The sequence below is a fragment of the Phyllobates terribilis genome, unplaced genomic scaffold (assembly GCF_046119375.1).
Source record: "Phyllobates terribilis strain yellow unplaced genomic scaffold, ASM4611937v1 Scaffold_5__5_contigs__length_657084704, whole genome shotgun sequence".
NCBI classification, from domain to species: Eukaryota; Metazoa; Chordata; class Amphibia; order Anura; family Dendrobatidae; genus Phyllobates; species Phyllobates terribilis.
The window spans coordinates 200405016-200425335 of NW_027362765.1; the positions used below are offsets into that span (position 1 = coordinate 200405016).

The 20320-nt window shown below is 40.0% G+C and overlaps 1 protein-coding gene across 7 annotated transcripts in view; it reads right to left on the reverse strand.

The window, feature by feature from the left end:
- Positions 1 to 1959: 1959 nt before the first annotated feature.
- The window catches only part of PHF20 (PHD finger protein 20), an 85972-nt gene continuing 67611 nt past the window's right edge, over positions 1960 to 20320 (reverse strand). For 2 of the 7 annotated variants that reach the window (XM_073683700.1, XM_073683695.1), the window contains 3 exons: positions 14078 to 14471; positions 8119 to 8299; positions 1961 to 7358 (listed from right to left, as the gene is read on the reverse strand). In XM_073683700.1, coding sequence (XP_073539801.1) covers positions 7219 to 7358; positions 8119 to 8299; positions 14078 to 14471 — 715 coding nt within the window. In that variant the 3' untranslated portion in view covers positions 1961 to 7218. Of the gene's footprint in view, positions 7359 to 8118; positions 8300 to 14077; positions 14472 to 20320 lie in introns of all 7 variants that reach the window. The other 5 variants (XM_073683693.1, XM_073683694.1, XM_073683699.1 and 2 more) reach the window with 4 other exon arrangements.

Below are 20320 nucleotides of genomic sequence, written 5' to 3' on the forward strand. Positions count from 1 at the left end.
AAATGTCACTTTGTCCTGCAAAGAATGCGGCCCCCCCCAAATTCAAATTTTTTCCATGTGCGGCCCATATACCCAGCTGAGTTTGAGACCCCTTTTGTACACAGTGCTAGCTCGAGGCAAGCTAGAGCTGTTAATCACCAATGACGGAGGCAGAATATACAAAGTCAGTGGACAAAATGCTGAACTGAGCTTTTGGCCACACCCAGAGTGCACCAAGCATCTTGATTAAACTTCACGTTATGTGGCATTGGCCCTGGCAATATTAATGTGAGCCAATTAACACAGCATATTAATACTATCTGTCACTAGATCCTTTAGCACTGCTACTTGGATATACTTCTGCCCTCATACCCTAGTTACACTTTGTATCTGGCACAACTTTTCAAAGATTTTGTGACACTTGGCTTTTTCACATCAGCCTCATCAAAATGGTCGGAGCTGGGACGAGGGCATGCCTGGTCATGTAATTCATTGCCAAACATGGTGTACCTTATGCCAGAACTCTTACTCCAGTCTCTGAGTTAAGATTTCTGGCAAGGTGCACACCACATGCAAGATACACCCGATTAAGTTATATGTATCTCTTCATAAAAGGGGCAGGATGGAGTAAAAGCAGCAGGATTTATTAAGAGTAGCATGTATAATGAATGAATCCGGGGTCTTTGTATTGAAGAGCCACAGGATAGCGAGATCGCCAATTTTATACCAGGCTTAGGCATAGTACACACCACTGGAAGGACAAGGGGCCACTCAAATATGCCTCGGACGTCAATATTATCATCAGACTTGAAAATGATGAACATACAAGAACAAGTACACTACAACAATGTGAATATCTGTGGATGCCCTGGCTGGACCCTCCAGGTCTTGCACCAATTCCCCTTACCATTTCAAGGATATTTAATCTGTACTGATTCTGTTGCTGTCTAATGTGCATAGGCTCTGGCTCTTCTCTTACAAAATGACATTTTGCAATGTTGTGATTTTTTTTTTTGTAACATTTGTTACATAGACTTTCATTGTCACAATTAACAGTGACACATATGACCCCGACCACAAGAAACTCAACTTCCAAGAACAATGTAGCTATGTGCTGCTGGCTATAAAAGGAGACTGATGACCACCTCTTGCTTAACTCGCGCTGGATGGTGGATTGTATGTGAGGACAGGGTTAAGTAACAGGTTTTCTTTGCTATTATATTTTTTTCTTTCTATAAGACTAATTAAAACACATCAGAACAAACTTCTAATCGCTGTCTTCGTTCTGCAGCAACTGAACAATAAAAGTGTAATTTTTATTTTTTGTTATAGAGCCTATCTTCCTGACAAGGCTATGTCCTTAGCTTATACAATCAGTTTGCACGGACTAACTTGATTTGAGATATTTTTAACAAGTCTCAGAAATTCCTGGAATTGAGTATTTTGTATTGATTACTAGTCCAGTTCTGAGCAATGTTGCTTATAATTAAGGACATCATATTGGGGTATGGATATTTACTTACAAGCATTGATAATTGAGTAAGATGTACATTAGCTTTCTCCAGAAGGAATACACCTGTTCAATAGGTTTGGAAAAGATATACCCCCTAGTACTACAATAAAAGACAATCAAGATCCTGAAACGACTGTCTACAGGTGAGGAGCTCGGTTGGCTGATGAGACATTTTTCTGGAGGAGCAAGTTGTCTTATGGTAGTTACTTTTTAAAGAAACTTTACGGTATATATAAACTGGTAATTTAATATATGAATAGTACACCTGAAAATAAGCCATTTGTAATATTTCTTAGCGAAATCTACTACTTTCTCCTCCAGGACTGATAATTTTCAAAATTCTCACTTCATGGGTGAAATCTGTATTCAGAGAGGACAGATAGAATCTTATCTCAGTAATGTAACTATCTGTCCTCTCTGAATACAGATTTCACCCATGAAGTGAGAATGAAGAGTCCTTGCAAAGAAAAATCAGATTTCGCTGATGAAATACACCTCAAAAGTAACTTGGTAATATACTACTGATTTATGAAATAAAAAAAAAAGTTACTCTTTAACCCTTTCCCAACACCAATCTGTAGATTAAGGAACTCTTGCTTTAATTACAGATTGGACTGACCGTATTTGCCCACCTTCCCTGAAACGATGGGGAGCTGAAAGGAGAAGCTCCATAACACACAACATGCTGAGTGCTTATCAATCAGAGATCTGTGCTGGGTTTAGTACTATCACTCCACTACACATAGTATGATCCCTGCGCTCCTAAAATATATAATAAATTGGGTACAGTAGTTCAATGCAGTTTGTGGGGAATATTTTTTCATAAGAATTTGGGAAAGTTATGAAATGTCCTATTCCTGATCTAAGGGTCTAGACTTTTAGCTGAGATGAATCTGTGCTACAGTAAATTTATCACTTAAACATGAGCCATGTATGAGGGAGTCGGTGTAGTGGAGTCGGTGTCATGGAAATTGAGGAGTCGGAGGTTTGGCTTACCGACTCCACAGCCCTGCTCAACACTCTCATTCTTCTGTGAACTACTAAATTACAAACATTCCGAATTAGAAAATAAAAGATGAAAAGTAGTTTTGCAAAGATGGGAGTTTCTTTGAAAATTATAGTGAGGGTTTCAGTTCATGATCTGCTACTTGTCTGATGACAGCCAAATTGTACAAAAACCGCATTCGCTTCAGTAACTATCTTCTTTCTCTTGTACTAAGCTGATCTCGCTCTCTCTCTCTCTATACAGTATAATGCACCAGTATGGCCACTGATGTGAGTATTTTATTTAAAAAAAATATATATCTTTCCTTAGCTCCCCCCCAGCATGCGTCCTCTTGTGAAGCCGGCAGCTGACTTCGGCGTGCGACAGGACCATGTGACTTCACTTTCATGCACCCAGTCACGTGCACGCTGGCGTCAGCTCCTGGCCTGAGATTGTCCGGCGACGTGTATTCTGGTGCACAGACCCAACTGGATGTGCGTCCGAGGACACAAATCCAGTTGAAGCTTCTGCTGGCGTCGGCGGGCCACTGACCAGGTCACAGCAACCTCTGAGGACTACTCTTAATTAGGCAGAAATACCATATATTGCAATAACAGTATTGTAAATTTCAACATTTTCAGCTTTTTTGTATTATATGATGGACAATATTGCCACCATTCATTTCAAGTATAGTAACATCTCATCATTCATCAGTACAGTTAAATAGATTTTTTTTTATTTTAGGAGAAACAACTTCATAAAGAAAAAAAAAAAAAGTCCCCTTCAATGACTACTTTTATACAGTTCAGAATCCTAAAAAAAGGATTAAAGTGGGCCCTGCCTGGTTGATCCTGCTGCCCCATCAGAGAAGCTTGATATTTCTGTTACTGCCTCCAGTGCAGCCAGACTAAGTTAGCAACAGTGGAGGGTGGTCTTCCCCTTACCCCCACACTGATTGACAGCTATAGAGGTGACAGTGTAAATCACTGTGTTGGCAAGAACTTTACCCTCTGGCCAGGCTGGAGTGCGATAGACACTACCGATATTGGATTGTGGTCTGTCTGTAATAAATATATACCAATCTGAGAAGATCAAATAGGGCAGCATAACTGGCCAAATAGTCCACTTTAATGTGTGGCATTACCTTATACAACTGTTTTAACAAACCACTGCATGAAAAGTATAACTAATCCACACCCCAATTGTAAAACAAGGAGGAAAAATAAGAAACAAAACATACAACCCTTCATTGAAAATATTTTAGTCTGTTAGATTTACACAAATCATTATTTGCAGCATATTACCATAACAAAACAGAAGGGTACCTTGCCCAACCAAAATTCATTATTTGGTAAGTTACAATTCCGATGGAAATAAAGAACAAACGCCTTTTACAGAGCACAAAGGATGCTTCTAAAGAGAATCAATGGGAAGGAGAAAAGAGCTCATATGAAACATCTTGTATTCAACTAGCGCTTTAATATGTGGTTAAAGAAAAAGGGGTACCCCAGAACCAGGGAGTCCTAACACCTATATAGATTGGGGGGCCATGGTGTATAGATGCATGTGCACACAAAGCAGTGCCCTGAATCTTCAAGAACCCCTTTAGTAAACCGGTGCCCATATAAATTATCTGCTTTGGCATTATTAATAACTATCGCATGGATATGTTCTAGGTGTTGAAGGGGGTATCCCCTTCAGAAAATTACTGGCTCATTAGATCCACTGTTTCTTTACCTTCCCAGGGTTTTTCTTGCCAGCACAGTTCAAAATAAAAAAAATAAAAATTCTGGAAGGGGACAACCCCTTAAGAGAATTGTCTGTTTCCAATTCCAAATCTGATTACATGTCACGTGCATATAAAGGCCGGGTTCACACATTTGTGTACCATAGTCAGAGTACGGACTGGCAGCGGGTCTCCTGACCCAGATTACCTCCTCATATATGCAGACGAGACTGCCGCGTTCGGGGTCAGGAGATCCAATGCCAGCCAGTACATCACGGTCCGTGATAACACGGATGTGTGAAACTCGTCTAACATTGAGTAATAAAGCTAATTGATTAACTGGAACTTTATTTTGTATTACTTTTTGAGAGTTTTTAGATCCTATTCACACATTGATCAGGATTTGAAGAGGTTTTCTGCACGAATTCCACAGCAAAGCCCTCAAATTACACTAAAAACTTAGCACAGAATACTTGGGAGCAGGGTTTTAATAACCCTGTTCATATGCATCAGGAAAAAAAATGTGGTTGTGTTTTTGTCAGTGTTACAGAGACATATCTATCAAGAGCAGATGGTGGGGGGAGGGGGAAAGAGGGGTACCAAAACAACTTGTGAGGGGGCCAGTTCTTGTATGGATCCACAGCGCAACTGCATATCTGTGTCAGATTTCTGCTGTGGATTATTTTATTAACTTACCCTGATGAATGAGTAGGCATTAGAGATGAGTGAGCATACTCGGGTGTTATCCAAGTAGCTCAGACGTGCTTGAATAATAATATGCTCAAGTCCCCGTGGTTGTTAGACAGCTGCAACACATACGGAGATTCCCTAACAGTCGCGACACATGCAGGGACTCAAGCATGCCGGAGCTACTCGGATTGCTCTCAGTAGGAAAAACAAGATAATCTTGTAGTTATGATACCTTTTAATGGCTAACAAAAATAAAATAAAATAAATGAGGTTACAAGGCAAGCTTTCGAGACAACTTAGGTCCCTTCCTCAGTTATGGTAAAACCTGAGGAAGGGACCTAAGTTGTCTAAAAAGCTTGCATCATAACTACAAGATTATCTTGTTTTTCCCCACTGAGAGCAATCTTTTTTTCAATTGGCTAACACGGTACCAAACCCCTTTTTTTCTTGGAGCTACTTGGATAACACCAGAGCATGCCTGGATAGCACTATATCCGAGCACGCTCGCTCATCCCTAGTAGGCATCATTATCAATAGATCGTGCCTAATCAAGTCTCCAGCCAAGACATCCAGGATGCAGAACCAAAAACTACAAGAAACATTCAAAAAGGTAACAATTGTTCCTTTTTACCTGCCACACAGCCTCAACCATCAAATCATAAAGATCTTACAAAAACAAATTGAGGACAAAATCAACTTAAACCTGTTTACAACTTCCATCAAGCTGTGACAGGGTAAATAAATATACATACATATGTACAAAAGCAAAAAGAGAGCAACAGGAAGCTGGAAACTACAAAAATCATAAATGGAAATTTGCAAATTGGCTTATGGGATTCCATACATGCAAGAGTATATAATAACTAAGGAAGCAGTCACATGGCCTCGTTTTCAATGCTCGTTTTACCTTCTGATTTTTGAAGACTATTTGAAATTGATCTCATCTAAAGGATTCATTGGAGGCTCATATTTGGCCAAAGTACATGGATGTAACATACGCAAAAAAAAAAAAAATTAAATTCAGATAACCTTTATGGAGTTGAAGAGCCTTCAAGGGTACGTCCACACAGATCGGTAGTGGTGGTGGTCAGGAAGCTTCACAACTATGGAACTATCAAAACTAAGTGCTGAAATAAGCACAGTTTTCTGTTAAAGCACAAGTCTTATTACTGCTTTTCAGATTAAAGCATCACATGGTTTTGTGTGCCTCAATGTTGGCAGTGAGGATAACCTAACAAATCGCATTCTCTACAATGCAACATCTGCATTGTAATAAAATACTACAGCTACATATTAACGTACCCCAAGCCTTTTTTTTTTTTTCAAATACTATCCAAACAAGCAGAGCACATCCTGTTACTTTTCTATGAAGCCAGTAATCATTCAAAAGTTGAAACCCATAAAAAAAATAAAACAAAAGAATTTGCTCATCATACATACCATAGAGCCAATATGGAACGTCATGTTATATACAAACATTCATTCAAATAGATTGATTTGTTTCCCTCACTGTGTAGGCCCAGCTTTACCATAACTTATTAGACTTTAATTATACAGAAAGCATAATGTAGACCATTTACTACGTTTGCCGGAAGTCATGCCCTAGAAGAATAACCGTGCTCATGTACCACTACCGCAAGTACAACAAGCAAAAAGATTGTTTTAACATAATACCTACTAAACATTGCAGCAATAAAATACAATTGAAGTCAGAACATTTCTCCACTGCGATACATGAGAAAGAAGCCAGGACAATATTCTTAGTGATTAAATACTGCTCTAGGAATCGGCCAGAATAAGATGTAAACTGATTGCAATAGGAAAAAAGAAAAAAAAAAAAAAAAAAAAAAGTTTTTGCCCCCTTCTGCTGTTCTTTTAGTGCCAATATTAATTTCATGAAAAGAAAAAAAAAATAATATTCTTAAACTTATGTGTTAAATGCCTGTTCAAGGGAGAACATGAAGTTGATTTTACTGTATTTAGTTAATAGCAGTTGAAGGAGAGAAATTAATACACGAAATACAGCAGGCAAAAAGCATCAGGTGAAAGCAAACAATATAGCAACTAACAATTCCAGACAACCGAGAGAAATATGAACAAACTGAAAAGAATACAAGCCTTGTTACTACATTCATGTAATATTCTATCCTTTTATCAGACAGTAGGAGCAGCTTTGCTCTCATTGTATGAACAAGCAATGTCCTCCTTCATCCCAGCAGTCTGTCCACGTTACATGCAGCCTGCATGCTACTCAAGGCTCTGCAGTGCTGGACGCCTTGCTTTTCTGTTTCATAGAGCCGTTTCCATCATCGGCTCGAGTCTCTTTCATGTCGAGCAAAGAGCTATTTGCTCAACTTTGCCAAGGTCCATTAGAAGCTGTTTGATTCGATGCTTTAGTTGAGGAAGCCTCGCGAGTGGTTCTGGTGGCTCAAGTTCACCAGTGTAGTCCAAAAAACTTTCTAGAACTGCAAAACAAGAAGAGGATTGGTCTTTACAACTAATAAATGAAGTAGACATTGTCCAGAGCAACCAATTACAGGGCAGATTTTATTTTTTCGAGTGATGATTAATAAATTAAAGCAGAGTTTTAATTAGCTGCGATACCCCAAATTTTTTTTTATTAAGAAAAGGATGCTTATCAAAAAAGGGAATAAAAGTAACCAAAAACATGTCCAAAAGGAAAAATGGAGCATTTGTCCAAACAAATCAAAGAGATTCGGCTCATATTTTCCAAAAGCCCTTTACATGTAACCAAACAAAATGCTGCATTCATTTTCCAACCACTCCTTTTGCTTTGTACCAATTGACACTTTGCGGCCATTGTGTGTATGACAGGTGTCATTTGGCGCCAACACAAAATACAAAACAACTAAGCTCCTCCTGTGCTGTATAAATTAGTAAAAAATGAGCACTCACAATAAAGCATCCCAAATACAAGCAAATCTATGCAGTGACAGGGAATTAGCTGCCTGTCCAAGGAATAAGCAGAGGTAGTGATGCATTTAAAATTAATAAAATTTTTTGGTGATGACAGATAATCCCCATAATTACTCCTAAAATTAAGATACAAGATTAGGAGATTCCAGAATATCAAAAGCGTAGCACTCAACTGAAGATCCCAAAGGGATAATGGCTGAATCCATAGCACCATTTTCTCTCCTCATATTCAGATTGTATGGGGAAGGGAACCAGCACAAAAAAAAAAGGGAAGAAGAAACTGCTCACCATCAAGTTCCTTCTCTATAAAATCCATTCTATGAGTAACTTCATCCTGTAGGGACTCCAGATGTGTCAGAAGGTTAAGTTGCCACTGTAGTTGTGAACTGACCGTAGCATCCCCGTTGTCTGCAGGTTGGGCGTGAGGCGATTCCTGAGGTGGATTCCTCTTTGATAGACACTCTCTCACCTAAAGACCAAAAGGAAGAAATGAAAATTCCACATTTGCAAGCAAAAATCAATGCCCTTTCTGCTGGCACTTGAGATCTGACTCTCTCCATTATATAACACAGATACCCTTAGGCGCGTACCTTAGGACCGTCAGTGAAATTATAAGTGTACAGAAGGATTCCAATTCAGGACACATTTAATAAAAATTGCATGAGATTGTGTCACGACAGACTCTGGGGTCATATCGCTAGGAGGCCACCTAAGCTGTCTCTGAAGAGAGTCAGTCTCAGGCAACATGGCATGTTGCGTCCTTCAGATTAAAACAACTAGGCTACAACTCCAATCAGTTCAAAAGGACATAAAAATAAGGATTAGCAGGGACTTCAAGAGTTGTGCTTTATTGTCTAGTAGGAATAATCTATACTGGATAATTTCATAGATTACTGTAGTTCTACATAATCAGGTCTTGTAATTCTGCACTGTCACCTAAAAGGTTATCCGTTGATTAAAACACTTGATGGTATTAATGTGTTATTCCAAGATAGCAAGTAATCCCCTTATCCAGAGGATAACATTATCTAGAGCAGGGGTCCCCCAACCTGTGGTTCATGGTCCCCATAAATTGTGGCTCGTGGCTATCTGCCAGCTTGGTGCATTAGCTCCAGGTCTATCAGACAGGTATGAAGAACACATCTCAAAATGGTGAATTTTGTGAGTAACCTGCACAGAAGAGCAGATCTGAATGCACATTACTGGTCTTCGTGGTTTAGACATAATTTAAGTATGGTACGCTGGAAACACGATGATACTACCTGTCAGAGGAGGTGCTGGATGCAACAGTGTGTTGGGAGAGCTTGATGGGAGAATACTGAACGGGAAAATTGTGGGAAACCCTGGATATTGGTATACTGCTTCGGGGTGATTTCTGTGGAAAAGCTTTGGTTTCATTATACCCGAATTGGGAGCTGTGGTTGCCACCACTGAGGGAGGCGCAAGCTGGATGTCAGAAAGGTTGGGGACCACTCATCTAGAGAATAGGGAATAACTTACTGATAGCTGGGGAATCCTGAAAATGGTGCTTTGGAACCTAGGGACCAGGCTCTGCATAGCTTCGCTATGAATGGAGGTGCACATTCTCTATCTCCACTCAATTCAAAGTCTATAGGACTACTGGAAATTGAGTGCTGTGCTTTCTCCCATAGACAAATGAGTGGAGCAAAAGCCGGACATGAGCAGCATGCCCCCGAACCCGCACAGGCCCAGTCGCAACCTCAAGTTACACCACTGGTGAAGAATATAACATTCATTGCAAAAGCTTCAGTTTTACTCAAATTTGTTGATGCAAAAATGAGTACACCCCACATCAAAATCTAGTATCTTGTATGACCTGCATGATTTTGAAGAACAGCATCAAGTCTTCTAGGCATGGAATGAACAAGTTAGTGACATGTTGCAACATCTATCTTTTTTCCGTCCTCCAAGAACGACCTCTTAGAGCTTGGATGCTGGATGGACAGTGATGCTGAACTGGTCTCTTCAAAACTCCACATAGCTGTTCGGTTGGGTTCAAATCAGGAGATGTTCCTAGCCACTGAATCACTTCCATACTGCCACCACGATGATTTGCTGTAAGCTCCATGCATTTTTCTTGAAACCATTAGTTGTAAAAACACTTCTTTGTCTCATCACTCCAGAGTATAGAGTCTCAATAGTCTTCATATTTTTCAGCATGGGCCCTGGCAAATTGTAGTCAGGCTTTTTTTGCACAAGGGTTTTAAAGAGAGGCTTCCGTTGTGGAAGACACCCATGCATGCCATTCGTCTACGGTGTGCGCCATATTGTTTCACGGGAAATACAAACAAGTTTGACTTTCTTTAACCCTTTCAAAGACCTTGAGATTTTCTGGGTTTTTTTTGCTCTCCTTCTTCCCAAAGCCATAACTTTTTTATTGTGTGAGGGCTTGTTTTTTGAATGACAAGTTGGAATTTTTTTTCCCGTTTTCCAGTATGGTAAAATCAATGGTGTCATTCAAAAGTACAAGTGCTGTGAAATTGAAAAAAAAAAAAAAAAAAAAAGTGCCATTCCACAATTGTTTTTTTCTCATTTAACATGTTCAGTAAATGCTAAAACTGACCTAGCAATATGATTCCCCAGGTCAGTATGAGGATGCAGATACCAAACATGTATAGGTCAAGTGGTGAAAAAAGTAAATAATCCATTATTTGTAATGAAAAAAATAAATTTGCTTGCTTATGTCGCAATTTTTTCGGGATCTGGAGCTGGGTGAGGGCTTAATTTTTTGCAACCAGAGCTGACATTTTTATTGAAACAATTTTGGGGTAGACAGGATGTTTTAATAGCCCGTTATTGCAACGTTGTAGTGGCCAAAAAAAGGTAATGCTGGCGTTTACTTTTTTTTTTTCTCATTACACCATTTACCGATCTGATTAATTTACTTTATATTTTGATAGAATGGAAATTTCTGAATGCAGCAAAACAAAATGTATTTTTTTTGGGTCCATTCTCAGTGGGGCAAAAAATGAGTGTTTTGAACTTGTGTTTTGTTTTTTTTTGTTTACTGGCTTAAATAGTCCCTTCTAGGAGACTTGAAGCTGCGATCATCCGATCGCCAGTGGTATGCATAGCACTGCTTCAGCCCTATGTCTAGCAAAAATTATGATCTCCTATGAATACCGGCTACAAGACGGCATTCACAGGAGATTCACAATGACAGGCACGGAGGTCTTTTGCAGACCCCTGGCTGGCATGACAACCCATTGGCGCCCCGCGATCACGTGACAGGGACGCGCTTCCGCCCGACGCATATTAAATTCCGCTTTCAGTGACTGTTAGAGGCACATGACAGCTGATCAGATCAGTTGTCATGTGCGGGGAAAGATGCAGGCTCAGCGCCAGAGCCCGCATAACAGGCATGGACACGACCTTTGACGTACCTATAAGTCAAAGGTCATGAAGGGGTTAATTAACTGCAATGAACTGGCCTATTTTCAATCCTTCTTGGAAGATGCTTCTGTTTAGGTGTTACCTGTTGTTGGCCTGGATGTCTGCAGTTGCATCTTTGGTAAAGGTTTGCACAATGTGGTGCTATTGCTCACAGCATGAGATGGGAAGGAGTTTTCTTTGTTAAGTAACACCATTTTAAAGTCAACTGTCTGTTGGACACCTGATTAATGATTAGAGTTTGACTTACCTGTGGTTGAATTCTTAATTAGAATTTTGTAGCCTAAATTTTAGCTTTGCTTTTAAAGACTTTCATTAAGGTGTACTCATTTTTGAAACAATATCCTAAAGTGAATTTAAGAATGGGTGTGCAATATTAAAAAAAAAAAAAAAAAATGTTGTTTACAATCAATGGCCTGCATTTGTAGTATGGAATCCCATAGAAAATGTGGATTTTGACAGGAAACAGCGAAAAGGTTCTCTGACAAAACTTTTGGGGTGTACTCATTCATGCCGAGCGTGTGTATAATAATAAAAAAATTTTTTTTAATAATAATTATATATATATATATATATATATATATATATATATATATATATATATATATATATATATATATATATATATATATATATATATATATATATTTATTATACACACACACATACATACACACACATACGTATGGGACTAATTAAAACATTTAAAACATGAGGTACTTCATTAACTTTGTTTTTTTAAATAAAATACGTAAAAGCTATCTAAATACAACAAGGAGTACCTTACATGTAAATATATTTTGAATATAAGCCGAAGCGTAATTGTGCATCTGAATATTAATTTTCTACTACCGTGTGCAGGCTCGTGTCTTTTTCATTTTTTATTAATGAAAATTAATTTAGTGTTCTGCAGCAGCTGAGGCAGTTTCTCATGAACCTCTTGCAAAGTGAGCACTACAGTAATAAGCGCCTATATAGAGATACCTGTTCATTTCTAATTATCTGGTTCTGACATGAGAATGTGTCGTTTAAGGTTTCTGGAAATAATATGTATAATGGAAACTTTCCCGGTGTGTGCATTATACCAATACTAAAAGGGTTATAAACTACTTCGATATTGATGACATATACTAGAGATGTTCTTGGGTACTGCAGTTGAAGCTCACAATATATCAATAGGCACCAATAACAGCCACTACACAAATAAGGGAGCTGTGGTGTTCTGACACGGAGTTCATCCGGCTGCCGCTGATCATCATGGGCGCCTGGTGATGATACTGAGGATAGGTCAATATCTTATTAGCAGACAACCAGTATTAAGTGTAAAAAAAAAAGATAATCCACAAGAGGATAAAGCAGGGACTTTATAGACTTTGAAAATTGCTATTGAAACTGATGACAAGATTTGTGAGACGGCGTTTCATCCATGCATTTCCTATTAGTAGCTTTCAGGCAACAGGTTGAACATAATGCGACGCCTGTGCAACTAATGTATTCTTATATTGTATGACTGCTATCAGACTTCTTACCCCCCCCAATATCACGACCTACAAATATTTAAATCAAACTTTGAATAAATCTATACTACAAGTGAATATAGAAAAACGTTGTAATACATCAGAAAAATATTCTTCTTACTTCACTTATGAGCCATTTCCCCAACATCATCCACTCTGGGGGGCAGGGTAAAATCTGACCTGATCAAGACAAAACAAAACTACCAGGGCAGTGAAGTATCAGGTTATACTACCTATTCTACTCTGTGGGAAGGGAGTCTTACAATTTTCACACTGGCAACTAAACACTATACTGGGCTCACACTTACTGTTCTGTACAGATGACTTTCTTCTTAAAAAAAAACCTTAACATATTGCAATATTTAACCTCTTCACTACCTGGTGATTTTCTGAGATCACGTCACTGGGGCGCAAAAAATTATATGCTCCCCGCCGGCATGTGTTAAATGCCGCTGTCCGAGACCGAAGACTGGCAGCAGCATTTAACTGATTAAATCAGCCATCAAAAGCGGGGAAAGATGCGGACACACACTACTTTTGAAGTACAAGTTAAAAAAAAAATGTAAAATATACAATTGACATATAACCCCCACTACCCTCCCCTCCAAAAAATAATAAGAGAATTAAACAGAAAATCAATCTCTTATGACTTTTTTCCCCCTTTAACTCTGGAGAGATAGAAATTTTAAAACAAAAAGGGACATGCCACTGGCTGGTAATGTGAGCCCTCTATTTGCAAAATAAATTAAAAGGAGATCTGCTCACTTACGTCAGGCGTGACATATGGTGCTTTAAATTAGGAACAAAAATGTTTTGATTAAATTCACTTTAACACCACACAAAGTCAATGGGTTACAAAAAAAAAAAAAAAGTAATAATCCAGGTTCCTCCCATTTAAGACACTGGATTTTAGCAGATCAATTTAATAAATTAAGTATCACAAATTAATGAAAGTTTAAAGCTGAGGATATATGGCATTGTGTCTTGAGACACTGAAATCAGTGACCCCTTGCAACATTGGATGTAGTGATGTCCTATGGTGTTGTGATCTGTGACTGAGTGTGTTGGATTTACAATCCATGGTTGCAAGTCGCGCATGACATACTTGCCATAGACTTCAATGCACTTGCACGCAAAATGTGACTTGTCTGCAACCACCCTTTTTAACAGCAAAGTCAGAGCTCTATAATAGTCACACAGCATTAAGTCGCAGACAAGTTGAAAAGTCGTGCCACAAAAATCATTTGTGCAGGGAACCGCTGTCGCCGTATAGCCCCAACCCAAGTGACAATTCTCCAAATCATATTTCTATTACCCACCTTACAATAATTATGCTTTGATTCGCTCTCTACCTTTAGCAACTCTCTGTCCAATTCCCAGCCTAATCGTTCAGCAATGGAGTCTTCCCTGTTTTGCCGTATTCGGTCTACTCCACCATCTAAGGATGAACTGCGAGTTTCTACAACCAGTCTCTGCTCTACTGCAGGGTAATAGGTCCGAGGTTTTTGGTAACAGTGTTCACTGGTGATATAAGATTCCTCCACAAAAGGAATTGGGGAAGGCTTATCCACTGCACCGTTGTAAGTCCTGTAGTTTGTGGAATCCTCTTTACAGGAGTTTTCCTCCACAGTTCGCCTGATGTAACATCTGTCGTTTAATGCATGTTGCTTCCATGGATGGCCCCAAAACCGCAGATCCGGATGCTCCTTGCTTCTGTTTAAATCAGAGATGGATTTAGTGGTCTTCATTACATACAATTTTGTACAGCTTAAAAAAGTGTTACTCCCATCTTTAGAATTGGTCACCTATTCACAGACGGATGAGAATTTGCTGATCTTTAACCCCTTAATAACATCTGACGTACTAATACGCGTCTGTGCCCTGGGACTTAAGAGCCAGACCCGTATTAGTACGTCATGGCGATCGCGCGCGCACACAGGCTGTGCGGGCGCGATCGCCGCCGGGTGTCAGCTGATTGTCACAGCTGACACCCGGTACTATGTGCAGGGAGCGGTCACGCACCGCTCCCAGCACATTAACCCCCGCGATGCTGCGATCGAAGTCGATCGAAGTCGATCGCGGCATTGCGGGGGCAAGGGGAGGTGATCGCCGATACTCACCTCCTCTTCCGGCTTCCAGCGCAGTCTGCAAAGGCTTCCCGGGTGTTGCCATGACGACCCGATGTCGTCATGACAACATCCGGGTCACCAGAGAGCAGAAAGATTGCTTGGACATGCGCAGTGCATCTCCAAGCAATCTTCACACTGTGCACTTCTGACAGCCTTCATGGCATAGGGATGGTGCTCCATTCCTGTGCCATGCAGGCGATCAGAAAAAAAAAAAGTGAAAGTCCCAGAGTGGGACAAAGTAATAAAGTGTATAAACTGTGTGAAAGTGGAAAAAAAAAAAAAAAAAAAAATGTGCAAAAATATTATAAAAAAATAAAAAAAATAATACACCAAAAATAAAAATATAATGTACCCATCAATAAATATTATTATAAAAAAAATAAAAAAAAAACAATAAAAGTACACATATTTGGTATCGCCGCGTCCGGAACAACCTGACCTATAAAACTGTCCCACTAGTTAACCCCTTCAGTGAACACGGTAAAAAAAAAAAAAAAAAAAAACCAAGCAAAAAACAATGCTTTATCACCATACCGCCAAACAAAAAGTGGAATAACACGCGATCAAAAAGACGCATATAAATAAAAATGATACCGCTGAAAACGTCATCTCGTCCCGCAAAAAACAAGCCGCCATATAGCTCCATCAGCCGAAAAATAAAAAAGTTATAGCTCTCAGAATAAAGCGATACTAAAAAATATTTTTTTCTATAAAATAGCTTTTATTGTGTATAAGCGCCAAAACATAGAAAAATTATACAAATGTGGTACCGCTGTAAACGTACTGACCCGAAGAGTAAAGCTGCCTCATCAATTTTACCACACGCGGAACAGAATAAAAAAAAAAAAAAAAAAACAATTCCTGAATTGTTGGTTTTTGTTTATTCTGCCTCCCAAAAATCGGAATAGAAAGCGATCAAAAAATGTCACGTGCCTGAAAATGGCACCAATAACAACGTCAAGTCATCCCGCAAAAAACGAGCCGTCACATGACTGTCTGCCAAAATTTGGAAAAATTATAGCTCTCAAAATATGGCGATGCAAAAACTAGATTTTACAAAAAATGCGTCTTTTAGTGTGTGACAGCTGTCAGTCATAAAAACCCCATATGATTCTGGCATTGCTGTAATCACACCGACCCGAAGAATAAAGTCGTCTAATCACTTATACCGCACAAGGAACGGCGTCAAAAATAAACTCTTGAGTTAGGATTGGGCTAGGGTTAGGGCTGGGTTTGGGGCTGGGGTTGTGCTGGGGCTAGGGTTGTGCTGGGGCTAGGGTTGTGCTGGGGCTAGGGTTGTGCTGGGGCTAGGGTTGTGCTGGGGCTAGGGTTGTGCTAGGGTTAGGATTTTTTTCAAAAGTAAGAAAAAAAGATGACGATATGGCGACTAGTGTTGAGAGCAAGTGCTCGCTACTTGAGTTTGCATCGGGTGCTCTGGTATGCATTTAGTATCGTGGGTATTTGAGTGACATGCTCGAGTCTCTGCCCCATATGCTTCGCGGCCAAAAAACTTTACGGGGATTGCCTGCCATGCACGAGCGATCCCCGCATGTTTTTTTTTGGGTGTCTAATAACCGTGAAACATGCGGAGCAGGGACTCGAGCATGTCACTCGAGCACACGCTGTACATGGTGCATACCTGAGTACCCGATGCAAACTCAAGTAGCGAGCACTTGCGCTCAAGAATAATGAAAACTTATTCAATATGATGACCTAATGTAAACAAATAATGTGCCGTACCTCTGGGTTCAAAATGTTCACTATACACCTTAATAAAATCTTTGAGGGGTATAGTTTCCAAAATGGGGACACTTGTGGGGGAGCTCCACTGTTTAGGCACATCACGGGCTCTCCAAACGCGACATGGTGTCCGCTAACAAATTGAATGGAAAATCGGCTCAAATTGTTAGCGGACGCCATGTTGCGTTTGGAGAGCCCCTGTGTGTCCAAACATTGGAGCTCCCCCACAAGTGACCCCATTTTGGAAACTAGACCCCCCAAGGCACCTATCTAGATGCATAGTGAGCACTTAGAACCCCCAGGTGCTTCACAAATTGATTCGTAAAAATGAAAAAGTGAAAATAAAACACTTTTTCATTTTTATGAATCAATTTGTGAAGCACCTGGGGTTCCAAGTGCTCACTATGAATCTAGATAGGTGCCTTGGGGGGTCTAGTTTCCAAAATGGGGTCACTTGTGGGGGAGCTCCAATGTTTGGGCACACAGGGACTCTCTAAATGCAACATGGTATCCGCTAACAAATTGAATGGAAAATCGGCTCAAATTGTTAGCGGATATCATGTTGCATTTGGAGAGTCCCTGTGTGCCCAAACATTGGAGCTCCTCCACAAGTGACCCCATTTTGGAAACTAGACCCCCCAAGGCACCTATCTAGATGCATAGTGAGCACTTGGAACCCCTAGGTGCTTCACAAATTAATTCGTAAAAATGAAAAAGTGTTTTTTTTTTCACTTTTTCATTATTACGAATCAATTTGTGAAGCACCTGGGGGTTCCAAGTGCTCACTATGCATCTAGAAAGGTGCCTTGGGGGGTCTAGTTTCCAAAATGGGGTCACTTGTGGGGGAGCTCCAAAGTTTGGGCACAGAGGGGCTCTCCAAACGCAATGTGGCGTCCGCTGACAATTTGAGCCGATTTTCCATTCAATTTGTTAGCGGATACCATGTTGCATTTAGAGAGTCCCTGTGTGCCCAAACATTGGAGCTCCCCCACAAGTGACCCCATTTTGGAAACTAGACCCCCCAAGGCACCTATCTAGATGCACAGTGAGCACTTGGAACCCCTAGGTGCTTCACAAATTGATTCGTAAAAATGAAAAAGTGTTTTTTTTTTCACTTTTTCATTATTACGAATCAATTTGTGAAGCACCTGGGGGTTCCAAGTGCTCACTATGCATCTAGATAGGTGCCTTGGGGGGTCTAGTTTCCAAAATGGGGTCACTTGTGGGGGAGCTCCAATGTTTGGGCACACAGGGACTCTCTAAATGCAACATGGTGTCCTCTAACAAATTTAACGGAAAATCGGCTCAAATTGTTAGCGACACCATGTTGCGTTTGGAGAGCCGCTGTGTGCCCAAACATTGGAGCTCCCCCACAAGTGACCCCATTTTGGAAACTAGACCCCCCAAGGCACCTATCTAGATGCATTGTGAGCACTTGGAACACTCAGGTGCTTCACAAATTGATTCATAAAAATGAAAAAGTGTTTTTTTTTTTCACTTTTTCATTGTTACGAATCAATTTGTGAAGCACCTGGGGGTTCCAAGTGCTCACTATGCATCTAGAAAGGTGCCTTGGGGGGTCTAGTTTCCAAAATGGGGTCACTTGTGGGGGAGCTCCAAAGTTTGGGCACACATGGGCTCTCCAAACACAACATGGCGTCCGCTAATTATTCAAGCAAATTTTACAATCAAAAAGTCAAATAGCGCTCCTTCCCTTCCGAGCCCTGCCGTGCGCCCAAACAGTATTTTTTCCCCAAATATTGGGTATCTGCGTGCCCAGGGGAAATTGCACAACAAATTTTGGGGTCCATTTTTTCTTGTTACCCCTGTGAAAATAAAAAAAAATGGGTCTAAATTAACATTTTTGTGAAAAAAGTTAAATGTTCATTTTTTTCTTCCACATTCAAAAAATTCCTGTGAAGCACCTGAAGGGTTAATAAAGTTCTTGAATGTGGTTTTGAGCACCTTGAGGGGTGCAGTTTTTAGAATGGTGTCACTTTTGGGTATTTTCTGTCATAAAGACCTCTCAAAGTGACTTCAAATGTGATGTGGTCCCTAAAAAAATGGTTTTGTAAATTTTGTTGGAAAAATGAGAAATCGCTGGTCAACTTTTAACCCTTATAGCGCCCTAACAAAAAAAAATTTTGGTTCCAAAATTGTGCTGATGTAAAGTAGACATGTGGGAAATGTTATTTATTAACTCTTTTGTGTGACATATCTCTCTGATTTCAGGGCTTAAAAATTCAAATTTTGAAAATTGCAAAATTTTCAAAATTTTCGCCAAATTTCCGTTTTTTTCACAAATAAACACAAGTGATATCGAATAAATTTTTCCACAATCATGAAGTACAATATGTCACGAAAAAACAATCTCAGAATCAGGGGGATCCGTTGAAGCGTTCGAGAGTAATTACCTCATAAAGTGACAGTGGTCAGAATTGTAAAAATTGGCCCGGTCATTAACGTGCAAACCACCCGCGGGGCTTAAGGGGTTAAAGAGCCCAGTCTGAACAGGGCAGTGGCCAGATATGTACATCACTTTCTCCACTCATTCTCCATGGGACTGCCGGAAAAAATAGAGATGTACTCTTCTCACCAGGAGTAACAGAATGTGCAGAGTTGTACATGTCCGGCCACCATCCCATTCAGATGAGGCATTTCAGAGCCCCACTCTCAGGACAGGACAGAATACTATGGATAAGGGATGAATTCTGAATCTTAAAAGAGAACCTATTATGGTAAAAGTGCTCTCTCATCTGCAGGCCATCCTAGAGCTGGAGGAGCTGCTCAGATTGATACATATTTTTGTGGAAAAAGTTTCAGTGAAACTTGAGTTTTATTAATAGAAATCCCTGGTGTTTGTATGGATACGAGTCCAGTGGCCAGTCCTAATTCAGTGATTGACACCCTTCCCTGTGTGACTGCATGTGGAGATAGCTGTCAATCACTGGTAAGACCGCCTACAGGACTCATGTATACAGATACCTGGGATTTTAAAGAATGAAATACAAGTTATACTGAATTTTTCTCAACAAACCTGTCATTCTACTCATCTTCTCTACACCATGATGTCCACAGATTGGACTGCATATATAACATGACAGATACCCTTTAACCAATGCATGTTTGAAAAAATTAGGGAACACTTCCACTAAAATCATAAATTTAACCTCTCCTGCGGGGAATTTTAAGGTCAAGACATGACATTTTATAATAACTATGCATCACTGAGATCTATCTATCTATCTCTCCTCTAATGTAAAGGGAATCTGTCAGCAGTTTTTTCCCAAAGCAGGGTGATGTTAGGGCACAGACCCTTTTTCTCTGCTGCAGATTTAGCAGAGCTCAGAATGTTGAGTCCTGTGTAACCCGCCCACATCACTGGTAGCTTTTTGTGCAGTTTGTATATTGACACAAAGCTGCTAATCAGTGGTGGGGGTGCTCAGCTTGTCCTGTAGTGATAATCTCCTGCTGATAAAACACTGATAGTATTGAAACAGCAAATCACAACCCAGTAAGCAACATCACTGTAATCAGCGTGTTTGCTCAATCATCATGCTGTACTCAAATTGCAGAGCGAAAACTTGCTAACAGATTCCCTAGACTTATTGTTTGCCTCATGTTCTGTCTTGAGGATTACAGCTCCTCACCCTCCTCATGAGTGATCGTTCAGACCAGTGTCATGACTGTACC